We start from the raw sequence: 24,570 nt of genomic DNA, 5'->3' as shown, positions 1-24,570 counted from the left end.
GGTGCTTAGTACAGTGCTCTGCACACGGTAAGCGCTCAGTGAATATGATTGATTGATCCCTGAACTTCTCATCAGAAACCTGAGTTCACAACCCAGTGAAACCACAATGAGTTGATCTCGATCAGTTGTGTCCTCCTTACTTGGGCTTGTACCCCTTAAGCACTTTGATACTCACCACCGCCCCACAGCATTTATCTACAGCTCCTTATACTCTACCACTTTCCGTTTTTTTTAAAACATCTACCTCCCCTACTAGACTGTAAGCTCCTTGCGGGCAGAGATTGTGTCCCAGTGCTTATTACAGTGCCTGGCACATAGTTAAGCGCTTAACAAATACCATCATTTTTATTACCAACTCTACTGTACTGTTTTCTTGCAAGCGCTTAGTAAGGGGCTCTGCAAACAGTAAATAGTCAATAAACCCCATTGACTGATTGTTTGATCACAGAAAGCGCTTAATAAGGACTCTCAGTTCCGATACTCTGTTTCCGGTGGCCCAAAAGCAAGAATTTTCATGGTGGTGCCAAGAGTCTGTGTCAACTGGACCTGTGATGTAGGCCTGGAGTGAGGAATGAAACAACAGGAAAGGATTCTAAATAGCAAATCAACCAACTACTCTATCTTACTAAGCCATTGTCTTGTTTTTAGTGCTGGGAACCATTTCCCGGTGTGTTTTGAAGGTTAAAAATGGTTGGGGTATTTTAACAATAGAAGTGTTTCGTTTTATTGTAAAATTCCACTTTAAAGCTACCATTTCTCTGAAACCTAGCTCTTCTCAAGTCATAGCCAATCATTAGAGATCCGTTCAATAGATAGAAAGTCATAATATGGTGACTTATCATTGCTGTGCTGGGCAAGGTTGAAGAGCAGTCATCTACCTCAGGGGGGACTAGGGCTCTAAGAAAAGACCTGAAAGATCTGATTAAAACAGTAGTTGGAGCAAAATGAATGCCTTCTCAGAGTTCCCGCAGTAAAGATCTTGGCTTCCCACTTGTTCTCATTTAGTTGTGGGAGAGGGGGCTCCTGGTATCCCCATGTGCAAAGTTGGGAAGCAGATGGGTGTAGGGGAGCCAGAAGGGAAGCACAATCAGAATTGTTACCAGAAGGACTCAAGGAAACCATTGTCCATGTTCCGCTTCTAGACCTTTGCCCAAGGAAATGCTCAGCTATGCTCGAGATGACACTCATTACCTGCTCTTCATTTATGATAAAATGAGATTGGACCTGTGGGAGCGAGGAAACGAGCACCCGGTTCAGCTGCAAGTTGTGTGGCAGCGAAGCAAGGACCTCTGCCTTAAGGTAAAGATCTGCCAGAAGAAATTTCTCACAAGTGGATCTGGTTTCTAATAAAGTTTCAGTGTTTCAAGGCTTTTGATACTTGAAATCCGGGGAACGTGAGGAAGGGGATGATTAGGCCCTGATTGTTCTCCAACCTTTACTTTGCAGAGATTCATCAAGCCGATCTTCACAGAGGAGTCCTATCTTGAGCTGTATAAGAAGCATAAGAAGCATCTCAACACCCAGCAACTAGCAGCCTTTCAGTTGTTATTTTCCTGGAGGGACAAAACAGCCCGGAAGGAGGATGAAAGTTTTGGGTGAGGGGCGCTGCGTCTCTGAAATGGGCTCAATTTGACGGGCCTGAACTAGTCTGGGGCCCACTACCCGAGTCAAACGGATTTCCCGCTAGGAAAGTCGGTTTGATGTTTTTTTTAGAGAGTCACAAGATGATTTAGTGGAATTTGACTGGCTTTTAGGGAGCCTTATGACTGAGCAGATTGTTGACTCATCCATTGGGTTTTTGTGTTCCAGGTATGTGCTGCCGAACCACATGATGCTCAAGATAGCAGAGGAACTTCCCAAGTGAGTGTCTGTCTCTCCCTCTGTCTGTTGTGGAAACTGGGCCGCCCTATTGATTTGATTCTGAGTCCTAACCACAGTCAACTTGGCCCTTAGGACGCTTAGCGTCCACAGCAGTCATTTTGAAGGAAATGACAGCTTCGGCCCAGGGCCTTTGGCTGTGGTCCTCCCTCCCTCTTGCTGACATCCTTATAATGAGGTGATCATTGACCACCCCACCCTTCCCTCCTAAAACGAGGCACCCATTCTCTGGAGCAACCAAACCATTGATTTGAGACTTGGGCTGGCAAAGAAACTCCCAAAGTATCTCCCTCCACCCCACCACCACCCACGTTGCCTCTGTACATCTGGAGCATCAATTCACTGGCTTAGTTTCGGTGGAGAAGTGTCAGAATCAATCCCTAAATGGGTCCTTGAACACCGCGCGATCAATTAGTATTTATTGAATGCCTTCGGCGTACAAAGCACCGTGCTAAGAGCTTCGGGTAGTGCACAGAATCTGAACTCGAGGAAGTTGAAGGAGTACCAACTTTTCATTTTGAGAGTGTGGGGGCGAAAAGGAGGCGGGGATTTTAGGTGTGAGTGAGGATTCGTGCTTGAAAGAGCTGATTAGCCAGAAAGCCACCGATTGGGGTCTTTCCCATCCTGACTGGAGACTCATACTTCTTGTCAGAGACCTGGTTGAACCAGGCTGGGATTACAATTTAAAGGGGACTGTAACGTCCTAGTATAGCTCTTCCCTTGCCAAGGGCATAGCCTCTGCTCTTTTTTAGCTTTCAGAATGGGCTTTACATGGAAGTTTTATGATTTTTCAGTTTGGGATAAAATAGAACCACTGGCAAAAGAAGGGTTATAATCCGTCGCCCACCCTGTTTCAGACTGGACAATTATTCAAGTTGGGACCGATTCCTCTATCTTTTCCTCTTGGAGGAAGCTCGATCTGAGAGGAGTGGCAGAATCGGCAGTGCCAGGGGTAACGACCGAAATGAGTGCGTAGCCTGGTGGGCTAGCAGTGACAGATAGCCTGTGTGAAACACTTGCCTCTGGTTAGATCTCTTGACCTTGATACCACTAATTGCGCTCCGTGTCTAAAACTCAGCAGTGTTCCATTTTTACCACATAACTGGATCTGTTCCCACCTGCTTGCAGAGAGCCCCAGGGTATCATTGCTTGCTGCAACCCGGTGCCACCTTTAGTGCGTCAGCAAATCAATGAGATCCACCTTCTCATCCGGCAGGCCAGAGAGATGCCTCTGCTCAAGGTAAGGTGCTCTCCTCCAACTACTAACAGTCAGGAAAACCTGATGGACCCGAATTCTGTTCCCGAGCCCCTCCTCACCGTGCTCCCCTTGGGCTCTTCACTTGGGAACAGCAAGAGACTCTCATAAGGAAATGGCTTGATTAGAATCTGGAAAATCCAGAGGGTGTGGCTCCTGGGGTTTGTCTGTGTTGGCTGCGATCTGGAATTCCTCTTTTTTGCCTTGTGCAATTTTGGTCCTGAGGTCCAATTGCAGGTAATGCCCAGCCACCTAAATTTTGAGTGATTCCGTGGAATGTGGGTCCTGAAAGTATGTAGCTCGGGTCGTGGCGATCTCACACTTCAAGGTTGTACAGATCAAAAGCAGCGCGTTTTTGCATTTAATGTGATCTTAGCAGGAAGTTAATTTCAGGGGAAAAGGCGCAGTACAACGAACCAAAAGCACCTTTTCAGTAGTACTTTAAAACCTTAATGAGAGAGATGCCTGTGGTAAAAAAAAAAAAAGTCATTTTAGAAAATTCTGAGGCCTAAGCCCACTGTGCTTTATGCCCACTGGCCCGATGACTGAATGATTTAGAAGAAGCAAGTTCATTGGATAGATATTTTCCCAAAATCCAACTACTGGGGCTATTGTGAGGTTTAAAGGAATGAATCGGCACTCTCGAGGGGCAGAGGAATATCTGAGAATAAATACATCCCAGTGCCTCTTCAAGCTTCTCCAGCTCTGTCTCTAGTTGATCCCTGCAGAGGAAGTGAAGAAATGTGTGGAGGAGTCAAGCAATTTACCTGTTTTTTTTTCTGAATTTTTAGTCTGAAGTTGCCACTGGAGTGAAGAAAAACGACCCGTTGCCCAAACCCGAGGTGTGCAACTGTATTTATTGTTCCTTGTATTTTTTTGTATGTATTTGTTGCATAATATATGTACTTATGTTAATGTCTGTCTCCCCCTCTAAACTGTAAGCTCATTTTTGTCAGGGACCGTGTCCACCAACTCGGTTATATTGCGCTCTCCCAAGCTCTTAGTGCAACGCTCTGCACACAGCACTCAATAAATAAGATTGATAGATCGACTGATTGATTGTATTTCGTACGTAATGTGAGACGTGGCCCCGTGAGTCTGAGCAGTGGTCCATCTATCCCAGGATTCAGTCTACAAAATACTTCCCAAGGATGCTAAACGAACACAAAATGAGTCCAGACTCTTAGTGGCCGGGGCCTTGGGCTTCAGAGGAGAACCCCATTAGTGTGGTACCTCCACACCATTCATGGGGAAACACTGTATCATCATTAATTTCTTTTTTTTTATGGAAAAAAATATCCCGTTCTGTGGGAAAACGTCTCCCGTAATCTTTGCCTCCCAAGATAATGATGTGTTGGAATTTTTGCAGTCTTACCCAGTTGGTTTTGAGAAAAAAATGACAAAATCCTTATTGAACTGGGAAAGATCATGAAAGTATAATAATTATTATTATAATTATGGTATTTGTTAAGCACTATGTGCCAAGCACTGTTCTAAGCAGTGGGGTAGATAAAAGGTAATCAGGTTGTCCCACGTGGGGCTCACAGTCTTAATCCTCGTTTGATAGTTGAGGTAACTGAGGCATAGAGAAGTCCAAGGACTTCACAGCAGACAAGTGGTGGAGCCGGGATTAGAATCCACATCCCGATTCCCAAGCCCGGGCTCTTTCCACTAAGCCACACTGCTTCTCAAGTATGTAGGTTTTCCTGTCCAAATGCAACGAAGTTGGGTATAATTTAAAGTTCCCACCAGGCAACCAGTGATCGGTACCTCATCAGAGCTTGACAGTCTCTGTGTAGCTAAGATCGGGTGTAATTTGTTCATTCGTTCAATCGTATTTATTGAGGCTTACTGTGTGCAGAGCACTGTAGCGTGGCTCAGCGGAAAGAGCCCGGGCTTGGGAGTCAGAGGTTGTGGGTTCTAATCCCAGCTCTGCCACTTGTCAGCTGTGTGACTTTGGGCAGGTCACTTAACTTCCCTGTGCCTCAGTTCCCTCATCTGTAAAACAGGGGTTCAGACTGTGAGCCCCACGTGGGACAGCCTTGATTACCTTATATCCCCCCCCCCAGCGCTTAGAACAGTGCTTGGCGCGTAGTAAGCGCTTAACAAATACCAACATTAGTATTACTAAAGCACTTGGGAAGTACAATTCGGCAACAGATAGCGACAATCCCTAACCAACAACGGGCACATAGACTAGAAGCAGGAAACCGGCAACAAAACAAGTAGACAGGCATCAATAGCATCTGACAGTGCAGAGAACCCAACCCCTCGACTCGTCTGGTCATGTTTGCGCCCGGACGTCGGGGCGTTCACAAGAACAAGAAAAACCAAACATGAGCCATCACGGACTCTTGTAGGTCGGGCACCAGGGTTGTCTGATGCCTTTCTCTTTACCCACTGGCTTTGTGGTGCAAGAATATGCTCAAAAAAAAAGCATTTGGGCTGTATATTGATAGTCATGAATTCTCAGGTCAAAAAGGAGTTTTAAAAATTGCCTGCCTACGCTCTGTAAAAATTAGAAACAGAAGCCTGTTCTAAAACAGGAAAAATGGAACTCACTAAAACAAATCCTATTCCTTTTTCCATACATAATGCTGAATCCTCCATCAGGTGAAGGTCAGCAAGTATTCCCAGAACAGGCAGCATCTGTTACATGGTGGATGCATAGGCGGCGGCTCGTGAGATAAAAGCATTTGACTCATTGCCGAGTTTAGGCGGACGTCGTCAGGACTGCTGTAGAGTTAGTCATAGAGGCTTTCGTTCGTTCATTCGGCGATGTCTATTGTGCACTTACTGTGTGCAAAGCACTGGACTAGGAGCTTGGGAGAGTATAGTATAACAATAAACAGACACATTCCCTGCCCACAAGGAGCTCACAGGCCTGTTTCTTTTTACCAGAAAACGGAGAATGTCTTGTTTGGACCACACGACTGTTCCCACGCTCCTCCCGATGGTTATCCTAACATCCTAAACAGAGGTAATGTGGCGGGAATGAACTTTTGACTTACTCTGATGAGCGGAAGTTCTTTATGAAGTTCAGTATTTTATGTTTAAAGTGAGACTCTACCAGTAAGAAGTAAGAGTTGGAAAATAATATTGCTGGATTTAGCAGTCTATCTGGCTAAAGGCCAGAACTTTTGATCATTTCTTTTCTTGCAGAATCGGAGCCAGTTCGGGAAAGGTCAAGACTGTTCTCCAACGAAAAGGAAACGGAGCCCGTAGCAGATGCTGGATACCTTATCGCTTCAACTGCCGTCATCACGTTATTCAATGTAAGTCGTAGCAAGAGAACTGCATTGAGCTGGGAATTTATGTAGTTTCTAGCAGAAAAACCCTCCACCTGGGCCTCCAGATTTTTGTCCCTACAGCAGTTCCAGAAGATTAGAAAACGGGGTTTCCTCAGGTGCTGGAGTGAAGACCCATCAGTAGAGAAAAAGCTGATTTCCACCAAAATCATTTGAGTTCAGTAGAGAAAAGGGGTTCAGGGGTATCTCTGAAATGAGGCAAAACATTTTCCTTCTGGACAGAAGCAGTCTAGCCGTAATAAATAAATAAAAAGTACCCACCAAGAGAGTACCACCCAAGGAAATGACACATTCCCTGCCTACAAAGGTCCTAGTCTGTACCAGGAGAGACAGACATAAAATAATTAAGCTGAACTAATCAAAATAAGCCATCCGGAATGTAGTTGAATAAACAGGAATGTAGAAGTGCTGAGTATGGGTGTCGATAAATATCGAAGTCCTGGGGGTGGCCGGAGGGTTTAAAAGGCTTGGGGTGATGGAGATTAAACGGAGAAGACCCATTAGCAGAGGTGAGATTTTAGGAGGGTTTTGAATATGGGGAGAGATGTGGTCTAGGGGATTTGGGGAAGAAATGTGTTCCAGGCCAGTGGAACAATGTGAGCAAGGGGTCAGAGGCAGGATAGTAGTTGAGAGAGAGGAACAAGTGAAAGCTTAGCTTAGGAGAAGTGGAGAGACACAAACTAGGGTGTAGTGGGTGAAGAAAGTAGAAGTTTTAGCTGTGGAGAGTTGGTTGGGACCCTGGAAGCCAAATGCGAGGGGTTTTGCTTGATGTGGAAGCCATTGCAGGGCCTTGAATCTGGTCTCGAAGTTACCTTCAACTTCGCTGGGGTTTTTATTGATCCATCTGCAAAACTTGTAACGATAAGCCAACCTGCAGCCCTGGGATGGTGGCTGATCTCTGCTTCGTAGGTGTTAACCCACTGTTGGGTAGCGACTGTCTCTATATGTTGCCAACTTGTACTTCCCAAGCGCTTCGTACAGTGCTGTGCACACAGTAAGCGCTCAATAAATACGATTGATTGACTGATTAAGTGACCTGCTTTGTTGTCACTCCTGCAGGAGCCCTGTTCCATGGAAGAGGAAGCGGCAAGTTTAACTGTTGCCCAGAAGAAAGCACAGCGCATAATGGAGTCCTTTGAAAATCCATTTAGAATGGTAAGTGACCATTAGTGTGTGCTGTATGTGTTTGCTGGCAGGATCTGTTGCTACAGGTAAAAGTGTTAAACTTCACCTCAGGCATGGTAAATGAGGAAAAAATGTCATGCCATGATATCCTCTAGACCTGGCTCGTTATGGGAAGGGAACATTTCTGCTAATTTTATTGTATTGTACTCTCCCAAGCGCTTAGTATAGTGCTCTGCTCGTAGTCAGCTCTCCGTGAATACCATGGATTGATTGAGTTGGGGAAAACTCAGTGTTCAAATGTAAATCTTTATAAAGGAAATTAAAATTTTAATCAGCTAGCATCCATACATATTCATTTTGGCAGGGGTGCAGGTTTCAGGCTCCATTTCCCTCTGTAAAATGGCCGAGATGATTAGTTCGATCAGTAGTGAAATACAATAATAATAATAATATCAAAGGGAGAGTGTGAGCAAGAGCTTGGCTGGAGAGGTGAAGCGTTATGAGCCTGGGATGCAGGGGAAAAGGAGCAGGGAAGACAACTGATTGGATGCCTTATAGGCAGTAGCCGGCATTTCTGTTTAATGCAGATGCTGAATGCATCGTGTCTACTCCAGCGCTCGGGACAGTGCTCAGCACAGAGTCAGCGCTTCACAAATACCCCAATTACTACTCTTGTCTTGCTTACGCAGAAAGGAATGGACAACCATTAGAGGTTTTTGAGGGGTGGGGAGATGGGTGCAGAACAATGTTTTAGAAAAATAATCGGGACAGCAAAGCAAAGTATAGCCTGGAGAGGGGAGAGGCTGGAAGCAGAGAGGTTTACAGGGAGGCTGATGCACTAGTCGAGTTGGGATCCACCACTGTTTGGACCAGCGTGATATCAGTCTGGATGGGGAGAAAATGTTGGGAAGGAAGAACCGACGTGTTCAAGTCGAGCTATTTGTTTTTCCTAGTTTTTGCCCTCAGGAGAACACCATGCCCACATCTCCCAGTCTGCCAAGTTTGATCCGTCATCTAAAATCTATGAAGTAAGTGTTTCTGGTGCCGATTTCTCAAGTGTGGATTTCCTTTATAGGAAATTAGAAAGGGTAGGGCCTTCGTAAACGTTATGCCTAGCTTCCTGCAAGAGAGTCTGTGGCGTGTGCATGGCAGAAATAAAACTCTGGATGCCCACTCCATTCCAATCTAGGGTAAGCGTGGTGGAGGAGGTGGAGACCAGCGGAATCCTCCTTGAAACCTCTCAAGAGGCTCCTGGGGGTTAGCTGGTTTTTTGTTTGATTTGTGTCTCGGTTTCCTCCATCCCTGCAGAGAAGACATTTTCCCACAAAATGGATGCAGCGGGCCCCCTCTGACATCAGTGCTGCTTCGTGATTAGGAGAAAAGAGCATTGCTATAGTAACAGGCTTCACCTCTGGAGCCGAGCACAGTTCTGTCGGGATAAGGAACGGGATGGCGATTCTAGCTTCTGTCTTTTCTCCTTCATCATCATCAGTCGTATTTATTGAGCGCTTACTATGTGCAGAGCACTGTACTAAGCGCTTGGGAAGTACAAATTGGCAACATATAGAGACAGTCCCTACCCAACAGTGGGCTCACAGTCTAAAAGACTCCTTCTACGTCTCCATTTATTGCAGCGCGTTGAACCACCTCAGGCCCCGTGTGCCGCTGCCCTGCTTGTGCTGAGTGTTGAGGGGAATTTATCATCATCATCATCATCATCAATCGTATTTATTGAGCGCTTACTATGTGCAGAGCACTGTACTAAGCGCTTGGAAAGTGCAAATTGGCAACATATAGAGACAGTCCCTACCCAACAGTGGGCTCACAGTCTAAAAGACTCCTTCTACGTCTCCATTTATTGCAGCGCGTTGAACCACCTCAGGCCCCGTGTGCCGCTGCCCTGCTTGTGCTGAGTGTTGAGGGGAATTTATATAAGCAGAGTCTGCTTTAGTTTTTACTCTTGTCCTTACGCTCGGCCTTCCTGGCCTAAGGATGCTTGCAGATGTACAGTCTGCCTTCTCCTCTCCTATCTCATTTAAAATAATGACCCTGGGGTCTTGTCATTTTTTTTTTCTTAATGAAGATCAGCAACCGTTGGAAATTGTCGAACAAGGCCCAGCCTCAGGCCCAAGCCCAGAAAGAAGAAAAAGAAGCGGCCAAGAAGAAAGCAGCCGAGCAGACGGGTAATCCTCACTTTGCCCTCAAAACCCGAGGCTCCGGCGCGGTCCCTTAGACCACCGGGAGGGTTTGTGGGAGAGAAATTCCTCCCTGCCACATGCCTTTCGAGTGACCCCTCACAAGCCGTATTTGGATTTGCAGCCGCCCGGGAACAAGCGGAGAAGGAGTTTAAAGAATCGACAGAACAGTTCGTCTCCGTCCGTCAGCAAGCCGCGGTAGGGTTCTGCTTCGTTTGCCGCTCTGCCGAGGGCAGAACGGACCCCCGTCTCGACAGGGCTTGGAACGAACGCCGTCGGTTAAGCTCGCTCACCGGCTCGTTCCTTCCCGTCCTTTCGGGTTGGTTAAAGCCCGGATTGATTTCAGAGTTCCCCTGGGCTCATTTCTGCGTTTAGATTTTGCGGAGCAGTCACCGCGGCAGATTTTTGAGCCCTGGGAAGACCTTTCTTTTCCGCCTCGGCCCGTTCGCTTTCCTGAGTTGGGAAAGGGTGGGATCTTGTGGCACCTTCGGTACTAGAGAAGCAGTGTGGTTTAGTGGAAAGGGCACAGGCTTTGGAGTCAGAGGTCGTGGGTTCTAATCCCGGCAAGTTACTTAACTGTGCCTCAGTTACCTCCTCTGTAAAGTGGGGATTCAGACTGTGAGACCCATGTGGGAGAACCCGATTACCTTGTATCTACCCCTTGTAACCCAGCTCTGCTACATGCGTGCTGTGTGACCATGGGCAAGTCACTTAATTTCTCTGAGCCTCAGTCACCCCATCTGTAAAATGGGGATTAAGACTGTGAGCCCCCTGTGGGACAATCTGATCACCTTGTAACCTCCCCAGTGCTTAGAACAGTGCTTTGCACATAGTAAGCGCTTAATAAATGCCATCATCATTATTATTATTATTATTATATACCCCAGTGCTTAGAACAGTGCTTGGCACGGGAAGCAGCATGGCTCAGTGGAAAGAGCCCGGGCTTTGGAGTCAGAGGTCAGGGGTTCAAATCCCAGCTCCGCCACTTGTCGGCTGTGTGACTTTGGGCAAGGCACTTAACTTCTCTGGGCCTCAGTTACCTCATCTGTAAAATGGGGATTAAGACTGTGAGCCCCACGTGGGACAACCTAATCACCTTGTAAACTCGCCAGCGCTTAGAACAGTGCTTTGCACATAGTAAGCGCTTAATAAATGTCATTATTATTATTATTAAGCGCTTGCCAGATGCCACCATCACAGCTACCCAGTAATACCGCTTCCCTCTTTATCTGGTTCACTTGCAGCAGGAAAACGCCTCTAAGAAGAGAGAGAGGGTGACGAGTGAACAAGGGACCCCGGAACCCAAACAAGAGAAGAAACGACTCAAAGCCTCCCAAAAGCCGCAGAAGCAAGACCCTCCTAAAGACTTCACTCCTTATGACTACAGCCAGTCAGATTTCAAAGCATTTTCTGGTAAGAACCAGCATTCCCCCTTTCCTCCCCTCTACCTCCCCACCCAAGAAAATCTTCCTCGGTAAAAGGGAGAGAGACCCCCAAATGCTTTGGCACCTGAGAATTCTGGGAAATAGCTAAAGGATTGGGAATTGGGGTCAGGGAGGAGACATCGGGCCTCAGTTCCCTCATCTGTAAAATGGGGATTAAGACCATGAGCCCCACGTGGGACAACCTGATCACTTTGTATCCTCCCCAGCGCTTAGAACAGTGCTTTGCACATAGTAAGCGCTTAACAAATGCCATTATTATTATTATTATTATTATTGTTGTTGTTATTATTATTATTATTATCTGCCTAGTTCATTTAGGATCCCTCCAAGAACAATTCCATTTCCAAGCGCTTAGTACAGTGCTCTGCACACAGTAAGCGCTCAATCATCATCATCATCATCAGTCGTATTTATTTATTGAGTGCTTACTGTGTGCAGAGCACTGTACTAAGCGCTTGGGAAGTACAAATTGGCAACATATAGAGACAGTCCCTACCCAACAGTGGGCTTACAGTCTAAAAGGGGGAGACAAATAAATACGATAAATACGACAATAAATACGATCGATTGAATGAGTGAATCATTTTCCTTCGGAAACGTTCGGACCATGTTTCGCCACTCCTCAGGAAGCCAGTGGTCTCCCATCCACCTCCGCATCAAGCAGAGACTCCTCACCATTGGCTTTAAAGCACTTAACCACTTTGCCCCCTCTTACCTCACCTCGCTACCATCCTCCTACAATCCAGCCCGCACACTTGGTTCCTCCGGCGCTAACCTTCTCACCGTGCCTCCATCTCACCGCCCAACTCTTGCCCACATCCTACCTCTGGCCTGGAACGCCCTCCCTCCTCATTTCAGATAGATAATTGCTCTCCCCCACCCCAAAACCTTATTGAACCCCCATCTCCAGGAAGCCTTCCCTGCCTGAGCCCTCCTCTCCTCCCACTCCCTTCTGCGCTGCTCATACTCGCTCCTTCATTTACTCGCCCTCTCTCCCTTCCCCATGGCGTATATGTAAATATCTGTTATTTATGTATTCATTTAGATTAATGTCTGTCTCTCCCTCTCGACTGTGAGCTCGTTATGGGCAGAGAATGTGTTTGATGTTATATTGTATTCATTCATTCAGTCGTACTTATTGAGCGCCTACTGTGTGCAGAGCACTGTCCTAAGCGCTTGAGAAGTACAAGTTGGCAACGTATAGAGACGGTCCCTCCCCAACAGCGGGCTCACAGTCTAGAAGGGGGAGACAGACAACAAAACAAGACATATTAACAAAGTAGAATAAATATGTACAAATAAAATAGAGTAATAAATACGTACAGACATATATACAGGTGCTGGCGGTGGGGGAGAGGAAGGAGGGGGCTCGGTCTGGGAAGACCTCCTGGAGGAGGTGAGCTCTCAGTATTGTACTCTCCCAAGCGCTTAGTACAGTGCTCGGCACACAGTAAGGGCCCAAGAAGGCAGTGAAACGCAGAGCTCAGTTATCATCAGGAGTCCCGGGGCTTCGTGTCACCACTGTTTTTGAATTTAGCCATCGGGTACAGAAAGCGGGTCATCTGCACTGGAGAAATGAGAGCCTTTCTCAGGTGATGGGAATTGGTTTTTATCCCCACACCCCCCCACCCCGAATCCAGCATGAGAGAGAGAGGTACTGGTTTCTACCACACCTGCCCGGCCTTCCCAGAGCTGGCCGGCCTCCCCCACAAGAGAGTTGGCCTGATCTGTGAGCCCACTGTTGGGTAGGGACCGTCTCTATATGTCGCCAACTTGTACTTCCCAAGTGCTCTGCACACAGTAAGCGCTCAATAAATACGATTGAATGAATGAATGAATCTGTCTTCTGCCTTTACCGACCAGAAAGTAGCTGCTACTGCTGCCGCCACTGCTCCGAACACTTGTCCTTTTCCTTTCTCACCTTTCAGGAAAGAACAAATCTAAACAGTCATCCCAGTTTGATCCCAACAAGCAGGTGACGGCAGGCAAGGTAAGGGGTGCCTGTTGGGGATCGTTCTTCCCACCGGCCTTTGGTTCCGGCTGGGTAAGAGGGGACCGGCTTTGGATCCCAGGAATGACACATTCGGTAACCTTTCCCGTCCTCCCTCATTCCCTCATTTTATCCAAAGGCCTGACCGGCGCCTCCAAGCCACCGGAGTGGGAGAGCCTGTGAAAACGGGTGGGAGATTGTAAAAGCGATAATTTGGGAGTTGTGTTTCTGGCACAGTAGAAAAACCCGTACTGTGCCAGCACAAGCCAGCACTTGCCCCCCCGGGGGGAGCTGGCTCCAGACACACTGATTGCAGCAGAAAATTGGGGAGGCCGAGGGCACGCTCTTCCCTCTGGAGTAATCTCATCGAGATGCGGCGCCTTTCCAAGGGCTGAGGCGGGTGGGGGCAGTTTTAAAAGGCCTCCTGCACCTGGTAGACTCCTGACAGGGGAAGAGCAGTATTTACTTACTGCACATTCAGGTCCCGCATGTCGGAAATAAAGGGATCTTGGATGTCCTAAGAGGAGCCAAACGTCGTTCGCAGCGGATCTGAGGAATGCGTCGCGCTAGTCGCCCGCCCAAGCTAAACGGTCCCTTGTCTCTTCCAGAAATCTGCGACCGCCAACAAGGTGAAGCAATCAGCCGGGAACAAAAGCATGTCCTACGTGTCGGAAAAGTCTGACCGGTACGTTAATGTGTCGCCGCCCCCGCTCTCGGGCGCCAGCCCATGATCCCCCATGGTGGAGCCATTTCTGCCCTTTGTCCTATATCACGAGGAGGCTCCTGCTTGGAGTTCACTTAGATTAGGCCCAGACTCTGCCTCTGCCCAAGACAAAAAGGAGAAAGAGAACAGGTAAGCAGGTTTTTAAAAGCGAGGGAACGTTTCCAGCAGCGGGGCCTGTCATCAGCGAACACCTTGGGGATCATACTTTGGAGTCTGCCTCGTGGTTCAGTCTTCCTTAGGCACCCATTCCACGGCGGGGTAGCCTCGTCCCCGGGTACTCAGGTCAGTCCGTCGGTCAGTGGTATTTAGTGAGTGCTCCCTGTGTGCAGAGCACTGTACTCCGCGTTTGGGAGCGTCCAGGACAGTAAAGTTGGTAGACGCGATCCCTGCCCACAAGGAGCTTACAGTCCAACGGGGAGACCGGGATGGGGTGAATATCAAGTGCAGATGGAGGATCCTGGCCTTGTCATCCTTAGTGATCCCCCTCTCACCCCATCCTTCAGAACCTCAACAAACCTCAAACTGGAAAATGGGAGTGTCCACTTTTTTTTTCTCCCCCCCCAATTCTTTGCAGGGGCTTCAGGCACAACTGGCCAAAGAGATAGTGGGCGGAAACCACTAAACAACATCGACAGAAAACTGGTCAGAAAGCATCAGCTTTTAACCCATCCTGCTGATTTTTGTACCGAAATCTTTCCAGAACATTAAAACCGTTTTTTAAAATTGGCGAAAGGAAGCGAATTTTGTGCTTGTCTCTCGTCACCGCCACCACAAGCCCGCTCGGAGCGATGGGACGGAGGACTCTGGTGCCTTACACCTCGGTGTATCGATTGCTGTCTCCGACTACGGGGAGGCGAGTATCGGCCCGGATTGCACACCTCAACCTGGATGAGGGCCGCCGTGACTCCAGGTGCCATTTGGGGGGAACCTGCCTGGTGCCCGTCGAAACAAACGGAAACATCCCAGCCCCGGGGTGGCTGAGAAAAGGGGACCATTCATTCATTCAGCCGTATTTATTGAGCGCTTCCTGCGTGCAGAGCACTGTACTAAGCGCTTGGGGAGTACAAGTTGGCAACTTATAGAGGCGGTCCCTACCCAACAGCGGACCAAAGCCAGCTCTGCACATCTGTATGGTGGGCTCCCTCCTCCATCATCTAGGGGACCACCCCTACGGGCAGATGTTTGGTTTGTTTGGGGAAGCAGTGGTCCCTAGTGGAAAGAGTATAGGCTTAGAAGTCGGGGGATTCTAATTCTGGTTCCGCCGCTCTTCTGCCGTGTGACCTTGGGTGAGTCACTGAACTTCTCCGGGCCTCGGTTCCCTCATCTGCCAAGTGGAGATGGAATCCCACTCCCTCTACTTACACTGTGGAGTCCCATTCCAGCCTGATTATCTTGGATCTACCCCGGCGCTTAGTACGGTGGCTGGCCCACGGTAAGGGCTTAGCGGGTATTAAAAAAAAATATCGCCGGATTAACCAAGAGGAAAAACCAAGCCGAGCAGCGATCGTGAAGCACCCTTTGACAACAACCAGACGTGATCCTGCATTTTGTTCCGTTCACATGCTTTAAAAATGAAGATGTGATGCCGCCCGGTTAGGTGTTTAAAATTGAGCTGGAAGGAAGAGAAGAATAGCAGCTAATTGGAGGTGCTGATGAGAGGTATGCCGTGTCCCGCCTTCCCACCATGTCCCCAAACCACTTATTTCTCCCAGATCGAGTTTCAGCTGTGGAATCGAGCAAGCTCAGAATTTCAATTTGAAATCCTTCGCCTGTTTTGCATCCTCACTTTCACCCGGAACCTCATAGAGAAGCAGTGTGGCTCGGTGGAAAGATGCCGGGCTTTGGAGTCAGAGGTTCAAATCCCGGCTCCTCCAGCTGTCAGCTGTGTGACTTTGGGCCGGTCACTTCACTTCCCTGGGCCTCTGTTACCTCAACTGTAAAATGGGGATTAAAACTGTGAGCCCCCCGTGGGACAGCCTGATCCCCTTGTAGCCTCCCCAGCGCTTAGAGCAGTGCTTTCCGCATCATAAGGGCTTAACAAATACCATCATTATTATTTTTAGAGGAAAAGCACCAGCTTTCCTAATTTTTTCTGAATGGGGAGGTGGATCTTTTTCATTGAATGAACAGTTTTTAATACGATAAAAAGGAAGATGCGCGGCCGTCGCCCTCTCCAGCCCTGTGGTGGTTGTTGAGCGGCCAGAGTGCGACTGCTAAAAATGCCAGATTAGAAGAGTAGGTTGGTGTGAAAGGAGGGAAGTGAGCAAATGGGGTTGGAGGAAATTCCGCTGTTTGTGGGGACCGGGCATTTGGCCGGGCGCATTTCCAACCAGATTACCCACACCGGGTAGTGGTCAGATCCACTCTGACCGCTAGCCAACGACCGTGACACTGAGGTCTACTCCGGGGGGCTTGGGGAGGCGGGGTAACTGCCGAACATCTTTTTATCGCTTAGAAGAAAAAGATCCACCCCCCCTGTTCAGAGAAAAACAGTATTTTGGAACGGATTTCATTAGGAGCTTCCAGGTTCCTTTGGGAGGGGAATTATGGTCTGTTTTGCAGCAGCCAGGACAAGACGGTCTTGTTTTCGCTTTAAAACCCGTATGTGCGCTGACTGTCAGCAGACCCATTTGGCACTTTGGTCCGCCTCATCTGCTCTGCATTCTGTTGCCGGCCGTACCGGGATTCCTCCCATCCCAGTGAATCCGGAGACTTGGACAGTTCAAGCAAGCAATCGGTGGAATTCACTGAGTGCTTACTGTATGCAGAGCACTGTACTAAATGCTTGGGAGAGAACAGTACAATAGAGTTGGAATCAGTTGATCAATGGTGTTTATCGCGTGCTGTTAGTAATAATAATAATGATAGCATTTATTAAGCGCTTACTATGTGCAAAGCACTGTTCTAAGCACTAGGGAGGTTACAAGGTGATCAGGTCGTCCTACGGGGGGGCTCACAGTCTGCATCCCCATTTTCCAGATGAGGTAACTGAGGCCCAGAGAAGTGAAGTGACTTGCCCAAAGTCACACAACTCACAAGTGGCAGAGCTGGGATTTGAACCCATGACCTCTGACTCCAAAGCCCGGGCTCTTTCCCCTGAGCCACACTGCTTCTGCAGGTGTGCAGAGCACTGTACTAAACACTTGGGAGAGAACAGTACAATAGAGTTGGAATCAATTGATCAATGGTGTTTATCGCGTGCTGTTAATAATAATAATAATAATAGTATTTATTAAGCGCTTACTATGTGCAAAGCACTGTTCTAAGCGCTCGGGAGGTTACAAGGTGATCAGGTCATCCCACGAAGGGCTCACAGTCTGCATCCCCATTTTCCAGATGAGGTAACTGAGACCCAGAGAAGTGATGTGACTTGCCCAAAGTCCCACAGCTGACAAGTGGCGGAGCTGGGATTTGAACCCATGACCTCTGACTCCAAAGCCCGGGCTCTTTCCACTGAGCCACGCTGCTTCTCCAGGTGTGCAGAGCCCTGTCCTGAGTGCAATACAAGGGAGTTGGCAGGCACGATCCGTACCCAAAAAGGAGTTTGCAGAGTACAGAGGTAGGCAGATATTAAAATAAATTACAGAGAGGGAAAATAGTAATATTTGTAAGTGCACTGGGGCTGGGGTGACTCTCAAAATGCTTTAGGGGTACACAGCCATGTGCATAGGCAGTGCAGACCGGAGGACGGATAAGGAAATATTTCCTCAGGGAAAGCCTCTTGGAGGAACCGGGGAGGGTTTTGGAGGTGCAGAGAGGTGATATGTTGGATAAGAATGGGGAGGGAGTTCTGGGCCAGAGAGAGGATCCCAGCTCCGCCAATTGTCAGCTGTGTGACTTTGGGCAAGTCACTTAACTTCTCTGTGCCTCAGTTCCCTCATCTGTCAAATGGGGATGAAGACTGTGAGCCCACCGTGGGACAACCTGATCACCTTGTAACCTCCCCAGCGCTTAGAACAGTGCTTTGCACATAGTAAGTGCTTAATAAATGCCATTATTATTATTATTATGTGGTAGTAAGTGCTTACTAAATGCCATTATTATTATTATGTGGGCAAGGGGTTGGTGGGATAGACGAGATCGAGGTACGGAGAATATGTTGGCGTTTAAAGAAAGAAGCCTGCAAACTGGGTTGTAGCGTGAGATCCGAGAGGTGAGGTAGAAAGGAGAGAGTTGATTGAGTGCCTTAAAGGGGGATCAATCGATGAGACGTACTGAGCGCTTGCTGTGTACACAGCGCTATAGTAAACGCTTGGGAAAATAAAATCCATTCGAGTCGGTGGACACCATCCCTGCCCCCAGACAAGCTTAGTACAGTGCTCTGCACACAGTAAGCGCGCAATAAATACGATTGATGTTGATGATGATGGTGGTGGGAGAGGCAACCATTGGAAAAAATTACAACTAGGAGAAGGAGAGGAGTATATGGATATATACTCAAGTGCTACAGGCCCGATGTGGGGTGAGTAACAAAATGCCTAAAGGGGCCCGGCTTGGTTATGAGAATGTGGCCACTGCGTCTGTTTTTAAAAAGGAGCTGTTTACTCACCCGTCTCCCTCAAGCGTCGATACTTTGACAGCCGTGTGTGATTTTGGCTAAAGTGCAAAATAATCATTATGGTATTTGTTAAGGACTTACTTTGTGTCAGCACTGTTCTAAGCACTGGAGTAGACACAAGTTAATCAGGCATCAGGCACAATCCATATCCCACACAGGTCCAAGTAGGAGGGAGAACAGGCCTAAACTCCCATTTTACAGATGAGGAAATGGAGGCCCAGAGAACTTAAAGTGACACAACAGGCAACGGGCGGAGCTGGAAAAAGAACCCAGGTCTTCCTACTCGGAGGCCCGGTCTCTTTCTACTAGGCCACGCTGCTTTCATTCGGAGGGGAAATCTACAGAGCGTGAAGAAAGAGACTCCTGTCTCCCAGGCCTGAAATGTTAGCAAAACACAATCCAAGATATACAAACAACTCCCAACATAGGGCGCCCCAACCTAGACAGTGGTGAAAGCTCGGGGAGAGGCGGGGCGGGAGGGGGTTGGTTTCTTGGTATTATTGCCGCAAATAGAGTAATTAGCATTTCACATTCGGTAATTAGCATACTTAATGCAATTCTGTTTCTGAGAAGTTATTTGACATTTTCATAAAAGCAGAAAGCGCATTCACGCCCACCCGTCAAAGTGCACAGCGCGGTTTGTCAGAAAAAATGACACGCCAGTCTTCTCTGGTAATGAATATGCATGGCTCTTGCCTCCTCCAGAATTCTCTGGGTAAAATTAGCGGCTCTGAGAGGATTTAAGCATCGTTCTATTAAGAGACAAAACAGCCTTTTCCGCTTAACGCGCTTTCACGCCCGCAGGATTGCAAACTCGCGGACTGGAGAGCTACTCTAACTTTAAAAAACCGAACTTTTCACGTCTCCCTGGCCCGAAACTTTGAACGCGTGGCCTGATTCTGTTATGTTTGAAGACGGTCAAGGGCCTAATCCGGTGGGTCCGGGTTTCCAGTCGCAGGGCGGAGAAAGATCCAGTCAAACCACGCGAGTGATGACGATGAGTCCTTGGCACAAGCCAATGGCAACAACCCGGATGCCTGCAGGAAAGCTCGCCTTTTTCCTAGTGACAGGGTAACCTTTCTTCCAAGAGAGTAACCACTCCAAAACCCCCTGGCTCCGCAAATGGAGGCTCCGGAGTCTCCACCTCCGGAGGGCTTTTCCTTAAAGGATGGGACCATCTGCCTCGGCTGGTTCTGTTTCTCCCCTGCTCCGGGGGCAGGGGACTGGACTGGATCAATCGATCTATCATCAATCCATTCATTCAATCGTATTTATTAAGCGCTTACTGTGTGCCGAGTGCCGGAGTGCTGTGCAATACAGCAATAAACCGTGACGTTCCCTGCCCACAACAAGCTCCTTCATTCAATCGTATTTATTGAGTGCTCACCGTGTGCGGTGTGCTGTACTAAGCACTCGGGAAAATAAAGTACAGCAATGAACAGTGGCTTTCCCTGCCCGCAGTGAGCTCGCAGTCTGAGGGTTGGGGAGACAGGCATCAGTACAAATAAATGCAATTACAGCTCTCTATGTGGTAATGCTGTTTATGGATGACCCCTCCTCCGTCTTCCCAGCTTTCAAGGATTCTTTCCGGCTTTCCTTGTTGAAGGCCCGGCATTCGGAGCGCCCAGGCTGGGATCCTCCAGGATGCTCTCCCCAAAGAGGTTGCAATTCCTTTGTGTGGGCTGGAGGATTGGGGGGAGAAGAAGAAGAAGAAAGAAGAAAGAAGAAGAAGAAGAAGGAAGAAGAAGAAGAATCATTCAATTGTATTTATTGAGCACTTACTGTATGCAGAGCGCTGTACTAAGTGCATGGTATTTATTGAGCGCTTACTGTATGCAGAGCACTGTACTAAGTGCATGATATTTATTGAGCGCTTACTGTATGCAGAACACTGAACTAAGCGCATGGTATTTGTTACGTGCACACTGTTGTAAGCGCTGGGGCAGATACAAGGTAATCAGGTTGTCCCACGTGGGGCTCACAGTCTTCATCACCCGTTTTACAGATGAGGTCACTGAGGCAAAGCGAAGTTAAGTGATTTGCCCAAAGTCACACAGCTGATAGCTCTCTTCCTCCCTTCAAGGACCTACTGAGAGCTCACCTCCTCCAGGAGGCCTTCCCACACTGAGCCCCTTCCTTCCTCTCCCCCTCGTCTTACCTCCTTCCCTTCCCCACAGCACCTGTATATATGTATATATGTTTGTACATATTTATTACTCTATGTATTTATTTATTTATTTTACTTGTACATATCTGTTCTATTTTATTTTGTTAGTATGTTTGGTTTTGTCCTCTGCCTCCCCCTTTTAGACTGTGAGCCCACTGTTGGGTAGGGACTGTCTCTATATGTTGCCAGTTTGTACTCCCCAAGCGCTTTGTACAGTGCTCTGCACACACTAAGCGCTCAATAAATACGATTGATTGATTGATTGATATGTGGCGGAGCTGGGATTAGAACCCACGACCTCTGATTCCCAAGCTTGGGGGGCTGGAGGGTTGGGAGCTGGGGGCTTGGGGGGGCTGAAGGGGTAGGGGACTGGGGGTTCGGGGGGCTGGAGGGTTGGGGTCTGAAGGGGTTGGAGGGCTGGACTGTGCTGCCGGTCAGCTGTGTGACTTTGGGCAAGTCACTTTCATTCATTCATTCATTCAACCGTATTTATTGAGCGCTTACTGTGTGCAGAGCACTGTACTAAGCTCTTCAGCAACATACAGAGCTGGTCCCTGTGCCTCAGTTACCTCATCTGTAAAAATGGGGATTAAGACCGTGAGCCCCACCTGGGACAACCTGATCACCTTGTATCCCCCCCGGCGCTTAGAGCGGTGCTTCGCACATAGTAAGCGCTTAATAAATGTCATCACCATCATCCAACAACTTTCCCTTCTTTCCTCTGGGCTCATGGAGCCCTGAAGCAAATCCCCGCCGGGGGCCGGAGCTAGAGTGCTCAGTACAGTGCTCTGCACATAGTAAGCGCTCAAGTAGCTCTCTTCCTCCCCTCAAAGCCCTCCTGAGAACTCACCTCCTCCAGGAGGCCTTCCCAGGCTGAGCCCCCTTTTTCCTCTCCTCCTCCCCTAACTCCTTCCCCTCCCCACAGCACTTGTATATATTTGTAGAGATTTATTACTCTATTTTACTTGTATTCTATTTATTTTATTTTGTTAATATGTTTGGTTTTGTTCTCCGTCTCCCCCTTTTAGACTGTGAGCCCACTGTTGGGTAGGGACTGTCTCTATATGTTGCCAACTTGTACTTCCCAAGCGCTTAGTACAGTGCTCTGCACACAGTAAGCGCTCAATAAATATGATTGATTGATTGTACATATTTACTACTCTGGTTAATGATTCATTCACTCAACGTATTTATTGAGCGCTTACTTGTGCATAGCACTGTACTAATCACTTGGGAAATACAAGTTGGCAACATATAGAGACGGTCCCTACCCAATAATGTTGTGCATATAGCTATAATTCTATTTATTCTGACCGTTTTGACACCTGTCTACATTCATTCAATCGTATTTATTGAGTGCTTACTGTGTGTAGCACACTGTACTAAGCGCTTAGCACTGTAGTGCATTTTGTTTTGTTGTCTGTCTCCTTCTAGACTGTGAGCCCGTGGTTGGGCAGGGATCGGCTCTCTTTATTGCCGAATTGGACTTTCGAAGCATTTAGTCCAGTGCTCTGCACAGTCAGCCCTCCATAAATACGATTGAATGAATGAATGAATGAATGAATGAATGAATGAATGCAATTGAAGACTGTGAGCCCGTTGGTGAGTAATAATGATAATAATAATAATAATAATAATAATAACAATAATGGCATGTAGTAAACGCTTACTATGTGCAAAGCACTGTCCTAAGCTTTGAACCCTGTTCTAAAGACAAGCAGCATGGCTCAATGGAAAGAGCACGGGATTGGGAGTCAGAGGTCACGGGTTCACTCATTCATTCAATCGTATTTATTGAGCGCTTACTGTGTGCAGAGCACTGGACTAAGCGCTTGGGAAGTACAAGTTGGCAACATATAGAGACGGTCCCTACCCAACAGCGGGCTCACAGTCTAGAAGGCCAAATCCCTGCTCTACCAGTTGTCAGCTGTGTGACTTTGGGCAAGTCACTGAACTTCTCTGGGCCTCAGTTACCTCATCTGTAAAATGGGGATGAAGGCTGTGAGCCCCATGTGGGACAATCTGATCACCTTGTATCCCCCCAGCGCTTAGAACAGTGCTTGGCACATGGTAAGTGTTTGACAAACGCCATTATTATTGGAGAAGCAGCGTGGCTCAGTGGAAAGAGCAAGGGCTTGGGAGTCAGGGGTCATGGGTTCAAATCCCGGCTCCGCCAACTGTCAGCTGGGTGACTTTGGGCAAGTCACTTCACTTGTCTGGGCCTCAGTTCCCTCATCTGTAAAACGGGGATTAAAACTGGGAGCCCCCCATGGGGCAACCCGATCACCCTTCCCAGCACTTAGAACAGTGCTTTGCACATAGTAAGCGCTTAACAAGTACCATCGTTACTATTATTATTAAGGGCTGAGCACTGTGCTAAGCGCTGAAGGGACCCTCTCTCTGTTACCGGCTTGTACTTCCCAAGCGCATAGCACAGTACTCTGTACATAGTAAGCGCTCAATGAGGAGGGGGCTCCCAGGCTGAGCCCCCTCCTTCCTCTCTCCCCCACCCCACCTCCTTCCCCTCCCCACATCACCTGTATACATGTTTGTACAGATTTATCACTCTATTTCTTTTACTTGTACATATCTACTATTCTATTCATTTTATTTTGTTAATATGTCTTGTTTTGCTGTCTGTCTCCCCCTTCTAGACTGTGAGCCCGCTGTCGGGTAGGGACCGTCTCTAGATGTTGCCAACTTGGACTTCCCAAGCGCCTAGTCCAGTGCTCTGCACACAGTAAGTGCTCAATCAATACGAATGAATGAGTGAATGAGTGAATGAATGAATGAACGACCTCCTCCAGGAGGCCTTCCCAGACTGAGCCCCCTCCTTCCTCTCCTCCTCCTCCCCCTCCCCACAGCACCTGTATATATGTATATATGTTTGTACGTATTTATCACTCTATTTTATTTGTACATATTTATTCTATTTATTTTTATTTTGTTAATATTTGGGGAGGGACTGTCTCTGTTGCCAACTTGTACTTCCCAAGCGCTTAGTCCGGTGCTCTGCACACAGTAAGCGCTCAATACGACCGAATGAATGAATAAATACGATTGCATGAATGAATGAATGGAGTGACTGCGTGAATGAATACGAATGAATGAGTGAATGAGTGAGTGAATGAGTACGAGTGAATGAGTGAGTGAATGAGTGAACGAACGGACGAATGAATGAGTGAATGAATGACTGAGTGAATGAGTGAACGAACGGACGAATGAATGAGTGAATGAATGACTGAGTGAATGAATGAACGGACGAATGAATGAGTGAATGAATGAGTGAATGAATGAATGATCTCCAGGAGGCCTTCCCAGACTGAGCCCCCTCCTTCCTCTCCCCCTCCTCCCCCTCCCCACAGCACATGCAGTGACTGAGTGAGTGAATACGAATGAATGAGTGAATGAGTGAGTGAATGAGTACGAATGAATGAGTGAATGAGTGAACGAACGAATGAATGAGTGAATGAATGAATGAACGAACGAATGATTGTGAATGAGTGAGTGACTGAGTGACTGAGGGAGTGAATGAATGAATGAATACGAATGAATGGATGAGGGAGTGAGTGAATGAGTGAGTGAATGATTGAATAAATACGAATGAGTGAATGAGTGAGTGAGTGCGCATCAGGCAGAAACTCCTCACCCTGGGCTTCAAGGCTGTCCGTCACCTCGCCCCCTCCTACCTCACACCTCCCTTCTGTCCTTGTCCAGCCCAGCCCGCACCCTCCGCTCCTCTGCCACCGCTCATCTCCTCACCGTTAGGCCTCATTCTCACCTGTCCCGCCATCGACCCCCTGCCCACGTCCTCCCCCGGGCCTGGAATGCCCCCAATCCCTCTGCCCCTCCGCCAAGCTCGCTCTCTTCCTCCCTTCAAGGCCCTGCTGAGAGCTCACCTCCTCCAGGAGGCCTTCCCACACTG

The 24,570-nt window shown here is 47.9% G+C and overlaps 1 protein-coding gene across 1 annotated transcript in view; it reads left to right on the top strand.

Moving 5' to 3' along the window:
• The window catches only part of EXOSC10 (exosome component 10), a 34,718-nt gene extending 20,062 nt beyond the window's left edge, over positions 1–14,656 (top strand). The window contains exons 11-25 of the mRNA XM_038747292.1: positions 1,143–1,299; positions 1,447–1,595; positions 1,810–1,860; positions 3,007–3,118; positions 3,925–3,975; positions 6,035–6,113; positions 6,296–6,408; positions 7,501–7,596; positions 8,520–8,594; positions 9,650–9,749; positions 9,886–9,959; positions 11,006–11,174; positions 13,135–13,196; positions 13,805–13,881; positions 14,495–14,656. Coding sequence (XP_038603220.1) covers positions 1,143–1,299; positions 1,447–1,595; positions 1,810–1,860; positions 3,007–3,118; positions 3,925–3,975; positions 6,035–6,113; positions 6,296–6,408; positions 7,501–7,596; positions 8,520–8,594; positions 9,650–9,749; positions 9,886–9,959; positions 11,006–11,174; positions 13,135–13,196; positions 13,805–13,881; positions 14,495–14,525 — 1,396 coding nt within the window. The 3' untranslated portion in view covers positions 14,526–14,656. The remainder of the gene's footprint in view (positions 1–1,142; positions 1,300–1,446; positions 1,596–1,809; positions 1,861–3,006; positions 3,119–3,924; positions 3,976–6,034; positions 6,114–6,295; positions 6,409–7,500; positions 7,597–8,519; positions 8,595–9,649; positions 9,750–9,885; positions 9,960–11,005; positions 11,175–13,134; positions 13,197–13,804; positions 13,882–14,494) is intronic.
• Positions 14,657–24,570: the final 9,914 nt, after the last annotated feature.

The sequence above is a fragment of the Tachyglossus aculeatus genome, chromosome 5 (assembly GCF_015852505.1).
Source record: "Tachyglossus aculeatus isolate mTacAcu1 chromosome 5, mTacAcu1.pri, whole genome shotgun sequence".
Lineage (NCBI taxonomy): Eukaryota > Metazoa > Chordata > Mammalia > Monotremata > Tachyglossidae > Tachyglossus > Tachyglossus aculeatus.
The sequence above is the reverse complement of the archived record's forward strand: the minus strand, read 5'-3'. Positions and strand labels throughout refer to the sequence as shown.